Source organism: Lissotriton helveticus, chromosome 5_1 (assembly GCF_964261635.1).
Source record: "Lissotriton helveticus chromosome 5_1, aLisHel1.1, whole genome shotgun sequence".
NCBI classification, from domain to species: domain Eukaryota; kingdom Metazoa; phylum Chordata; class Amphibia; order Caudata; family Salamandridae; genus Lissotriton; species Lissotriton helveticus.
The window spans coordinates 51,267,919-51,280,586 of record NC_136065.1 but is presented as its reverse complement, the minus strand read 5'-3'; the positions used below and the strand labels follow the sequence as shown (position 1 = coordinate 51,280,586).

General features: G+C 51.6%; 1 protein-coding gene across 1 annotated transcript in view; it reads right to left on the bottom strand.

Moving 5' to 3' along the window:
* Window positions 1–9,255, bottom strand: part of LOC144752941 (E3 ubiquitin-protein ligase TRIM39-like) — a 142,751-nt gene extending 133,496 nt beyond the window's left edge. The window contains exon 1 of the mRNA XM_078640754.1: window positions 8,744–9,255. Coding sequence (XP_078496880.1) covers window positions 8,744–9,154 — 411 coding nt within the window. The 5' untranslated portion in view covers window positions 9,155–9,255. The remainder of the gene's footprint in view (window positions 1–8,743) is intronic.
* Between the last annotated feature and the right edge of the window lie 3,413 nt (window positions 9,256–12,668).

Here is a 12,668-nt window from a genome sequence, read left to right as displayed (position 1 = left end):
ACGGGCATAAGTGGCGAGTACAGCAGAACCATCCCTCGTCGGGTGAGCAGAGCGTGCCACGTGTGGTTTGTGGATGTGAGGGAGTCGAGGATCCCAGTTCTGTGGTCTAATGGTTGGAAGACCGTGACCGGGAGGGCCAACGGTTTCGCGAACAGTCTCTCCAAGTTTACATGTGGAATGCGCTGATCGCCATGCACCCATGTGTGCAAATGCGACGCCTGCACCACCCGATAGTAAAGTTCATAGTTAGGGGCACCGAGGCCCCCTTGGCATATGGTAGAGTGAGGGTCGTCCACTTCACTCTGGGCTGTTTGCCTGCCCAGGCAAGATGAACCATCAGTTGTGTCAAGCGGTGGAAGAATGCCTTGGACAGGACAATCGGGATGATGTTGAAAAGGAACAGAAGTCTCGGCAAGACCACCATCTTCATTATGGCGATGCGCCCCCATCAAGGAAAGAGGGAGTTTGCTCCAGATTGCGACATCATCTTCTAGTCTGCTCACCACCACTCTGTAATTCTCCCTAAGGAGAAGCTCCGGGTCGGTGTGCAGATGGACCCCCAAATATCTGACCAACTCCTCCGTCCATTGAAGAGGGTAGTCCATGTCAAATTTATGAGTGACTGGCGTGAGGGGGAAGGCCAATGACTTAGACCAGTTTAACCGTAGGCCCGAAAGGGCGCCATAGTGGACCACTTCTCTAAGCACCGGTGAAAGATTATTTTCTGGGTCATGTACATATAACAGAGTGTCGTCCGCATACATGGAGACGATTATTTTGTATGTAGGGAAGCGTACCCCACCTGTCGCTATGATACTCTCTCAGAGCACACGCCAATGGATCCGCCGCCAGCGCATATAACAATGGAGAGAGTGGGCAGCCCTGTCTAGTACCTCTACAAATAGCAAAGGAGTCCGTCACCAGGTCCCCAATTCGCACCCTGGCCGAGGGTTTGTGGTAAAGAGCCCCCATCATTTGGAGAAACGGTTCGCCAAGTCCCATCCGCCGCAGGATTCGACTCAGGAAGAGCCACTCTATGGAGTCGAACGCCTTCTCCATGTCCAAAAACACAGCGATGGCCTTCGTATCCTGTTTGACATGCTGCATGGTGCCCAGCACCATGCGTATATTGTAAGTTAGGTTGCGGTTGGGTATGAAACCCGCCTGCTCTGGTGCGACCAGGTCAGGGGCCAGTAGTGCCAGACGAGTTGCCAACACCTTAGCATAGAGTTTAGTTTCTACATTTAACAAAGATAGCGGCCTATAGGAACCACACTCCTCACGCGCCTTACCCGGTTTCGGGATCGCTACCAGCAGTGCCTCCCTCATGGATCGTGGCATACTGCCCTCCACACAGAGATCATCAAAAAGTGCGGACAGGTGGGGAAGGAGCTGCTCCCGAAAGGCTTTGTAAAATTCCACTGTGAAGCCGTCCACCCCCCGGGGCACTACCAGTACGCATGGATGCCAGGGCCTCTAAAATGTCCTCTTTCTCAATGGGGAGCATAAGAAATTCTCTGTGTGCGTTGTTTAACACGGGCAGGGCTATATGCTCCAAATAGTCATCAATCTCATCCTCATGTCCCCCACTCTTTGAAGCGTAGAGGTCCGAGTAATATGTCCGGAAGATATTGGCAATCTCTTGTTCGTCGGTAGTGATATCGCCGTCAGGAGTCTTCAGCTCGGTTACCTGCGATCTCCCTCGTCTGCCCTTCAGTAGTCTAGCAAGGACCGAGCCAGGCCTCTCATCCTCACCATAGGAGCACACCGTTGCATATTTACCCATGTGCTTAACCTCCCTGTCTGCCTCCTCGTGATATTCCGCTATAAGGGACTTTATACTGTCAGTGATAGCTGTACTGGGGTCTCTCAGCTGTTGTTTCTCTAGTGTCTGCAGTTGTCTTTCTAACTCTGAGAGCCTCTGTCTGATGGACTTTAGCACGCTAGAGTGCTTGGACATGGCTACTCCTCGGATATACACCTTGAAGGCTTCCCAGAGCGTTTGAAAACTATCCACCGATCCCATGTTGGTCTAAAAGAAGACCTCTATAGCCTCCGCTAGTTCTCCTCTGAACACTGGGTCGAGGAGCGAGAATGGCGGAAAACGCCACGTAAAGGGGAAAATCGCTGTCTTGGGGGTGTCCAGTACCAGCAGCAGTGGGGAGTTATCCGAAAGTGTGCGCGGGAGGACCCTGCAGTACCTAACACGGCTCGTCACTGTGGAAGAGGTTAGCCAATAGTCAATTCGGAAAAAGTCCGGGAAGTCATAGTTCGGACCATAGACATTGACCACTATAATGTCTACTCCAGGGCCGCTGCAGCGCGCAACTACATAGCGACCCTCCGTGTCCACCCCCAGGGAGGTTAATGTGAGCTTGCATTTCGGGTTCACCCAGACAATGACCCCTCTTGCATGAGTAGTAAAACCTGCAGCAATGGAATTACCCTCCAGGCATCTGCTGAGCAACATACCGCTCGTGAGGGGTAAGTGCTTCTCCTGCAGAAGGTCTATGTCCACTTGGTGATGATGTAAGTAGTTCATCACTTTCCGCAGCTTGAGGTAGTCATTCAGCCCCCTTACACTCCACGTCAGAGCTTTAAGCGTCATAGGGGAGGAGTCACCACCTGTTTTAGGTGTTGTCAGTGGTGGCATGAGTGGTGCCGTGTATGGGTGCGTATTGTTCGTGTGAGTCCAGCCTGACCGGTGTCCGGAACCTGTGTGCAAGAACCAACCCTCCCCCCGTGCCCCTGTAATACAACAAACAAGTCGTCCCCCCCCGCCCACAGTCGACCCACCCCAACTGGGCCGTACATATCCCCCTACCCTCCCTCCCCTCCCAACCCAAAACTCAAACATTGTAGTCTCTAGGGAGACAGATCAGGAGATATGCATGCAGGGGCCGAGGTTGCCAGGCACCAACTAGGAGTGCGAACGCGCACTACTCCCAGACCACCCTTGCCCCAGCCCGCAGCACTCTATATTGTGCATCAATGAGGTTACTTCAACCCCCAGAAGGACAGTAAAGTTCCTCAGGACTTAAGAATGGACTCCGCAGGGGTCATGCGCTATCATTGCTAAAGAGAAAGAAGTCCGTCCCCCTCCGAGTATCAGCAATGTTAAAAACACAGGCATATGGGGGCGGTCGGCGGGAGATCGCCAAGGCCGCAAGAAAGTCTGACCCCGGCATAGGGTACCTTTAAGGAGACAACTGTGAAGCTAAAACCGCTGCCAGGCGGGCGGTAACACCCGCCCCGGGCCCCAATGTCCCAGCCCCACCTAGTTAATCAAGCATCCATCACTTTGCAGTTACTCACGCCCCTCCTGCAATCCACCGCCTTCTGCCTCTTCCGCAGGCGCATTTGCCTCCTTGCTTTTGTCCTTTGACCAGGCCTTTAGGGATTTCTTCAGTGCTCTTGGGTCAATGAATATATGTGAGTGTCCTTGCCGATTTACACGGAGTTTTGCGGGATAGAGCATGGCATAGTCAAGCCTGAGATCCCGCAGCTGATGCATTAGAGGAGAAAAAAGTTTGCGGGCTTCCTGCACTTTTGCGGTGAAGTCAGGGTAGAGTGATATCTCAGAACCTTCATATTGTAGAGTTTTTATTTCCCTTGCCTGTCTCAGGGCTGCGGCCCTGTCTCTGTAATTAAGCAACTTGGCTATGATGGGGCGTGGTGGTGTACCCGGGCATGGGCGCGGGCCCAGGGATCGATGGGCGCGCTCCACCACAAGGAGAAAGTGTCAGCTCCAAGCAGGGTGGTTAGCAACTTCTCAATGAAGAGTTCCATATTGCCAATTTGGGTCGTTTCCGGCAGGCCCGTTATGCGGAGATTACAGCGACGGGAGCGTGCTTCCAAATCCTCCGTTTTATCCTGCAGTGTCTGCATCATCTTGTCCAATCTCTTCTGGTTGGTGCCTAGCTCCGTCTGCGCCTCCTCCGCTTCAGTAAGCCTCCTCTCTGACATGTCCAGACGCTCTGCATGCTTGTCAATGCGCTCTGCCATCCTGTCCATTCTGTAGGCGAGGGCGTCCAGCTTAGACCCCGGCAACGTCATGCTACTCTGCAGGCCCTTTTCCATCGCTAAGAGCATGTTCTTGATCTCTGCACTCCCTGTCGCGTCCCCCTCTTCCTGCTCAGTGTTCATGTTCCCACCTGTTGCACTCTGAGATCTGGAGCGTCGGTGCTCGAAGGTGAGTTTACTCTGCGTCTTGTCGCCTTTGCCCATTGTTACCAGAACCTATCCACACACCAGGCATTCCGGCATGGTGAGCTCTTCTTCAATTCCCGGTCAGGTTCCTCAGCGGGGGTCGGGCAGGGTCAGCAGCCGCGACCAATGGTATATATGGTCAAGAGCAGGAGCTCCGTCACGGTGCCCAACTCTCGTAGGACGTCGCGGCAGGGCCGATAAGCAGGGACAAGCAGTTGGAATCAGCCTCCGTCTAGCCAGCCACCCAGGTCACCGCCGAAGCCGGCCCCCCGCAGTGTCTATCCCTCCCGTGGGGTCTTCCACGGGCCTACAATGAAGACGGGCGTCCCGGAAACTCCACCAGAGGCACTCAAGTTGCCGTGTGCCCCCTCTGCCTCAGGGAGAGGAGCCCCCCTGCAGGCCAACACTCCAGTGCCCAGCAAAGTCGCAAGGAGGAAGGGGACAGCTACACGGCCGACCCCGACGGCGACGCAGGGCGACGACCAGGGCTCGCAAGGTCAAGTGCCTCGTGGGGGTAGCCGCCTCAGTGTCCAACAAGGCCCAGGTAGGCACTCAGGGGCAGTCCAGCTCCCGCTATCGTGGCAAGTAGCGTCGTCTCGGTAGGCAGGGGGGGGCGCCGCACCTCAACAAGACCGGGGGGGGTCGCCTCATCTCCCCGTCCCCGGTGGTAACGCGGCAACAGGCGCGCTGTGTCCGACTCTCCTCGGGGCTCCGGACGTCTCTCCAAGGTCAGGGGGGGCAGACAGGGCGATCGCCACTCCTCTGATGATGTGTGTGCCAAGCGCCGGTGATCTCCCGCCAACCAGCGGTCGGTGGCGCCAAGTCGATCCGGCCCCCGGTCAGTCTTCAGATCGGCGCCGCACGCACCGTGACGTCGCCCGGGCAGTGCAGGTACTCTAGGCCGCTGCTTCTGGGCCCTCCGTCTCTCTGCTGTGCAGTATCAAAGAACTGCCTGTGTACGGCACCAAACAGCTGCGGAGATCGCTCGTCAGGAAGCCCCCTCCTCACCCTAACTGTGGTCCGCTTGGAGGACCGAATTCGCCTAAAAAAATGCAGGATTGGTTTAGGATTGTTTAGTTGCGGGATGGAGCTACGGGACTATGCAGCCATCTTCGCTGCCGGTAAGCTCCGCCCCCCTTGTATTTGTATTGTTATGTGTATGCAATTTGATATGGTTTGAATGACCGCTTATCATTGTCGAAAACAAAATGTGTTTAGACTATATTGTGTTCCCTTTCATGACTTAATAAAAAAGTTTTGAGCTTTCATAAAGGAAAAGGTAAATAAAAAACACTCATACATAAGTAATTCATTGTTTGATCCTAGCATTTATTAATCTAATTGACACGAGGGTTGGGTCTAAGCCACATGTGTACAAACATATTGAAAATATTCCTTTTCATATCTTACGCGAATTATACATGATCCAGGTCCTAACTGGACTTCGAATAACACAGTCTTAGCCAGTATCACCCAGTTATCTATACTCTGGCAATTCTATGTCGAGATGACAATTTTTTGTAGCACACGGTGAGGAACATGTTATAACACGACTAGTCCCCATGCAACCGTAGAAATATACACTTTTTCTTATACGTATTACATATATACATTTACAACACGGTCCACTTGCACCACTCCATCATGGCCGACCGAGTAACCGCCCTTGTCACGTGACATTGGCGGGAGGCGTGGTATTGACCGGAACCCTTGAGCCACGCTTCAATAAAAACAAACACCGCGATCCCTACCCATCTATCCGAGCTCGGCGGAGATGGGTAGGTGATACGACGCGGACACGGGCTGATTGAGGTAAGAGGAGGGATGTGGGGGCTCGCTCTGAGACCTGACCGCATGGAGGCCTTAACATCGGCTTCCTGATTCCTTTTTGCAGCGCTACCGCGCTGTAAACATACCTGATTTATCCGGAGGGATTTCTTTAACCTTTTGCAATATATCTACTTTCTAGCCAAGTCTGAAGGCTTAACCCCGTTGTGCCGACCCGCCGACCACTCATGTGGCATGTAGCCCTTAACCATTAGGTGAGTCCGGCGCTGATTTTCTCACTATCCAGTGTGCCACCTAGGTCTGACAGTCCAAACTGAGTCTTAGTTGTTGACACCCACACCATTAATGTTCATGTTGCCACCCCGAGCCAGTTTGGTGTTTCTGTAGTTGCCTGCTGTTTTTACATATTGTTTTTAATGCTGTATTTCCCCACTTATATAGTTTTAGAGTGTGTGTACACTCAATACTGCACGCTGAAACCACCTGGCATGGAGAGGTAGTGACTATTCCCCACACTGCCCCAAGCATGCCTTATTACGTTCACATTCTGGCGCTGACAATCCTTACTGCTATAATGAGAAATGTACTACTAATATGTATCTCCTTCTTTCTCATGTTCCAGGCATAGGACTTTCCATTGAGGTAAAAAAATATACCCGCACCACACCATATACATGACACTGGCATGTTATTGAGTTTATTTTCTTTATAGTTTTCACTTTTTAAGGTCCTGATGAATCGCTGGATAGTATTCCTTTCGCGAGAAACATGTTGACCACTTGTTGTTTTCCAGAGCTCCACACAGGTCACTCTACCTAACGAGGTGACACTGAGTGAGCTTGTTTTCACGATTTTAACTGCAACAGGGGGACCACCAGAATAAAATAGTTTCCGGCACCCCTTGCTGCATTTTAATTAGCACCTCAGGCTCAGTTGCCTCCCCGCCCACACACCCACACTTCACCACAGGGCAGTTGGATACAAAAGATCTCCGCCAAAGTGCCCCTCTTTGAGGTGTGCCCGTCGGGGATTGCACCGCCCCCCCCCCGACGAGGAGCAACCGCCGATGATGAAGCATGACATCCTTCGGGGTGTGTGAGGCAAATACATCCGACAAAGGGATGCCCACAGGTGTCACGCTTACACCTCTGGTCACGCCAGTTTTTGTTTAGCCCTTCCTTGCATTCCTCTAACCTCCCCTGTAGGAACAGTTCAGCCCCCCGCTTTGTTGGTACAAACATATTGATTCAGGCAGGAAACTGCTGAATTTTTAAGTCCAAAATGGCCTTATTCTAGCTGTCTTCCACTTAAAACTGCCTTTACTTCATCGTATGTCAATAAGTAAAATGAAGGCCCTTGTATATTTCATAATCTCCCTATTCCTAATTTAAAAATGTTGGCATGTATGTCTCTGACTGTATGTTATGTTATGTTATATGATTGTTAAAGCGCAAACAGCTGCCCCAGCAACGGAGCGTCCCGGCGCTGACCTAACCAGTACCTGAGGGGAGAGGGGGATGGCCACAGAGAACTAGATGAGGGAAAAGAGATGAGTTTTTAGTGATTTCCGAAAGGCAGTCAAGTTGGTTAAAGTGCGGATATGTAGGGGTAATGAGTTCCAGAGTCTAGCCCCCAAGACTTTGAAGGAACGCCCATTTATTTTTGTATTGTTACCTTTATTTTGCTCATGGGCGCAAGTCCTGAAGAGCACGCCCACCGAGAACCAGGACATCGAGCCCAGGAGAACTGATGTCTCAGCAACAATTTACACCATCGTCATCTAGCAAGCAGCTGAAGAGAATCATTTTAAATTTATGATGATTATATATTTATGTATTTCCTCCCAAAGGTTCGGAATTTGCCTTTCCTTAATTTTTATTAAATTTTGGGAGGAATGTTGTGTCCTGCTGGACACATTCTAGTTGTTAGGCTGTAAACCTACACTTTACACCCACCCACCACTGATGTCACGACTCACGTGACACAGTTAATAAATAGGGCGGAGCGCACGTGCTCTTGGCCCATTAACCAGCTACCCCTCTAAGTGTCGGTGTCCATTCATTATGCCAAAGCGGGCCTAGGGCCCCAACACAACAGGTGGCCTCGGTTTCTCAGATGGAGATTCACGGAAGGTGCTGAATCACAAGGGGTCAGTAGAGGATTGCTCGCAGTCTACGCGGCTCAGTGGCTCAATGGGCAGTTTTCAAAATTAACATTAAGCAAATAGAACACTTTGGTCCAGTTGTATGACCATTTTGCATGGACAAAATCAGTTGCAAAATGATTTGCGCATACAAAAATGGCTGTGCGCAATGTACGACAGGCACTCGCAAATGACAAATTTGCACTGCAATAGAATACCGACTCGCAAAAAAAGCGACCGCTTTTTGCGTCCCCAAAATAGCGATTCGCAAATTGCCACTCGCAAAATTAAGAATGACTGTGAGAATACAGACATCAGAGAATGAAGATTGCTGGTGGTAACCGGGCCAGTAATGCTGTCAGGTGACTCTGAGAAGTGAGTAAGGATGGGCCTGGTGAGATGAAGAGGGGGTCATGTTCTTTAGAGAGATGCATCTTCAACTCTTCCCTAACTTGGGAGCGCTGAAAAGACTTACCCGCTGTCACTTCATCCTCTACACCTATTTGATGTAAGTAACAAGAAATCAGTGTACTATAAATGCTTCCAATAATCTGAGCTTCTGTGTGGCACATGGACTGCGTTTATGACACATCACACACTCACCTTGTGCTCCTGGGCAGCCTCCTCTATGGGATACACTGTATGTGCCTTGTGATCCCTGGACTCTCGGCAGATGACACACAGGAGTGTGTGATCCTCTGCACAGAAGAGCTGCAGCCTCTGCTGGTGTTTGGGGCACAGATGCTCGTCTCGGGGGTTCTCAGGTGGTACATTCAGTCTGGACATGTCCACGATGTTCCTCAGCTCCCGGTTGGGTCTCAGGGTACCTTCTCTGGATCCTGCCCGGCACTGGGGGCAGGAGCGGTCCGAGCCCGGCCCCTCCCAGCAGCGAGTGATGCAGGAGCGGCAGAAGTTGTGTCCACACTCGATGGACACCGGGTCCGAGTACAGCTCCAGGCAGATGGGGCAAGAGACCCCGTCTCGGACCCTCTGGAACTGCGCAGCTGCGGCCATGACGGAAAGAACAAGAGATATCGTTTCTCTTTCAGCGCGGACACGGGGCTTTGAAATGCTTTCAGTTTCCCCGAAAGTCTCGAAGATAAAGGAGTGGGAGCGTCTTTATCTGCACCTGGGGTGGCGGCTCAGTGAGCCGGGCCCGGGTGTGGACTTTGACAGGCTTCCAGCTTCCCTGAAAGTCCTAAGGTCAGGGAGAGGGAGTGGCACCGCTGTGCTGAGGCGCTGGTTCTTCTGAAAGACAGACTGCGAGGCCGCTGTCGAGTTAGAGAGGCTGAACTGGCCTCGTCTACTTGAAATACAACAAACCGGGTGTAACCGCCGAGAAGGGCGCGGATGCTCGTCTTGGGGTTCTGGCCCCTCACCAAAGAGTTGCAGACACTGCCCTGGACCCCCGCGCCGCGCCCCTGAACCCGCACTGCGCATGACTGCACGTTCAGTTTAAAGCACGTTACTGAACATAGGCCTCTCTCGCAGATTGGAAGCGTTACTGGTATTACAGTGGGATTGAACAGCGGCGCTTTCTACGCCCACGGAGGAGTGTGCAAATGTGGCAGGAATGGTGATAGCACAGTGAGCTGCACCACTCCTAACATGTGCTAGTCAAATAACCAAATCACCAATAGAAACGCAGACACGTGTGTACAACCACACCTCGTGATATGATGCGGTGCCCAGGGAGGCACAATAGAAGCGTGCTAGGCATTTGCTAGGGTTTCTTTGAATGGTAGAGGCGTTGGTGTCCCTCCTACAAGGCTCAACCTGTCAATCACAGGCAGAAGGCATGAGATGACCCAGGCCACCAAGCTCTGCTCGATTAAATCCAGCTTCTGAAAAAAATACAGTGTTAGCGTGGTCATGGCGGTATTCTAAGAAGACGGTTATTTAGCACAGTACTAAAACAGTATTCCAATGACGTACAATATTCAGGGGACAGTACTTCTACTATCCGATGGCTGTCGGTGTCTGGCACATTGGGTTAGTTTGTTTTTCTTTCATAATTACAGCAATTTTGATTCTTTACTTCTCATTGCACGAGATGTTCCACTGGTGTTTCCCCTTCACCAGTGGAATCATACAAATACTGTTCCCACAACTGTAGGGGGTGAAGCAAGTGGCCTCGCTCCCCTTTGAGGCACATTCTTTGTAAAAGATGAGGGGCGGAGGGCTTCCCAAACAGCAAAGATAGGAAACTCCTTTACCGTCCCTAGTAATCACCAGCCACTTAAATGAGACAGTCAACCACATTTTTAGATAAGCCAAACTGGTGAGGTGTTTCTGTGCGCTAAATGCTAGACATTCCACACCACCTAGGGTCAAGTCCGTGGCTAGTGGATGCTGGGACACCTCATGCTAATTCCTAAAGACATTCCACACCACCTAGGGGCCAAATCCATGGCAAGAGGAGGCTGCGACACCTCACACTAATTACTAGTCAGTCCACACCACCTAAGGGCCAAATCCATAACTAGTGGAGGCTGCGACACCTTGCACTAACTTCCAAGGTCATTCCACATCACCTAGGGGCCAAATCCATGGCTAGTGGAGGCTGGGACACATTGCACTAACTTCCAAGGTTATTCCACACCACCTAGGGGCCAAATCCATTGCTAGTGGAGGCTGGGACACATTGCACTAACTTCCAAGGTTATTCCACACCACCTAGGGGCCAAATCAATGGCTAGTGGAGGCTGGGACACCTTGCACTAACTTCTAAGGTCATTCCACACCACCTAGGGGTCAAAGCCATGGCTAGCGGAGGCTGCGACACCTTGCACTAACTTCTAATGTCATTCCACACCACCTAGGGGCCAAATCCATGGCTAGAGGAGGCTGTGACACCTCCCACTAATTACTAGTCATTCCACACCACCTAGGGGCCAAATTCATGACTAGTGGAGGCTGCGACACCTTGAACTAACTTCTAAGTTCATTCAGCACCACCTAGGGGCGAAATCCGAGGCTAGTGGAGGCTGCGACACCTTGCACTAACTTCTAATGTCATTCCACACCACCTAGGGGTCAAATCAATGGCTAGTGGAGGCTGGGACACCTTGCACTAACTTCTAATGTCATTCCACACCACCTAGGGGTCAAATCCATGGCTAGCGGAGGCTGCAACACCTTGCACTAACTTCTTATGTCATTCCACACCACCTAGGGGCCAAATCCATGGCTAGTGGAGGCTGGGACAAATTGCACTAACTTCTAGGGTCATTCCACACCACCTAGGGGCCACATCCATGGCTAGTGAGGGCTGTGACACATTGCACGAACTTCTAAGGTCATTCCACACCACCTAGGGGTTAAATCCATGGCTAGAGGAGGCTGCAACACCTTGCACTAACTTCTAAGGTCTTTCCACACCACCTAGGGGCCAAATCCATGGCTAGTGGAGGCTGGGACACATTGCACTAACTTCCAAGGTTATTCCACACCACCTAGGGGCCAAATCCATTGCTAGTGGAGGCTGGGACACATTGCACTAACTTCCAAGGTTATTCCACACCACCTAGGGGCCAAATCAATGGCTAGTGGAGGCTGGGACACCTTGCACTAACTTCTAAGGTCATTCCACACCACCTAGGGGTCAAAGCCATGGCTAGCGGAGGCTGCGACACCTTGCACTAACTTCTAATGTCATTCCACACCACCTAGGAGCCAAATCCATGGCTAGTGGAGGCTGCGACACCTTGCACTAACTTCCAAGGTCATTCCACATCACCTAGGGGCCAAATCCATGGCTAGTGGAGGCTGCAACACCTTGCACTAACTTCTAAGGTCATTCTACACCACCTAGGGGCCAAATCCATGGCTAGTGGAGGCTGGGACACATTGCACTAACTTCCAAGGTTATTCCACACCACCTAGGGGCCAAATCCATTGCTAGTGGAGGCTGGGACACATTGCACTAACTTCCAAGGTTATTCCACACCACCTAGGGGCCAAATCAATGGCTAGTGGAGGCTGGGACACCTTGCACTAACTTCTAAGGTCATTCCACACCACCTAGGGGTCAAAGCCATGGCTAGCGGAGGCTGCGACACCTTGCACTAACTTCTAATGTCATTCCACACCACCTAGGGGCCAAATCCATGGCTAGAGGAGGCTGTGACACCTCCCACTAATTACTAGTCATTCCACACCACCTAGGGGCCAAATTCATGACTAGTGGAGGCTGCGACACCTTGAACTAACTTCTAAGTTCATTCAGCACCACCTAGGGGCGAAATCCGAGGCTAGTGGAGGCTGCGACACCTTGCACTAACTTCTAATGTCATTCCACACCACCTAGGGGTCAAATCCATGGCTAGCGGAGGCTGCAACACCTTGCACTAACTTCTTATGTCATTCCACACCACCTAGGGGCCAAATCCATGGCTAGTGGAGGCTGGGACAAATTGCACTAACTTCTAGGGTCATTCCACACCACCTAGGGGCCACATCCATGGCTAGTGAGGGCTGTGACACATTGCACGAACTTCTAAGGTCATTCCACACCACCTAGGGGTTA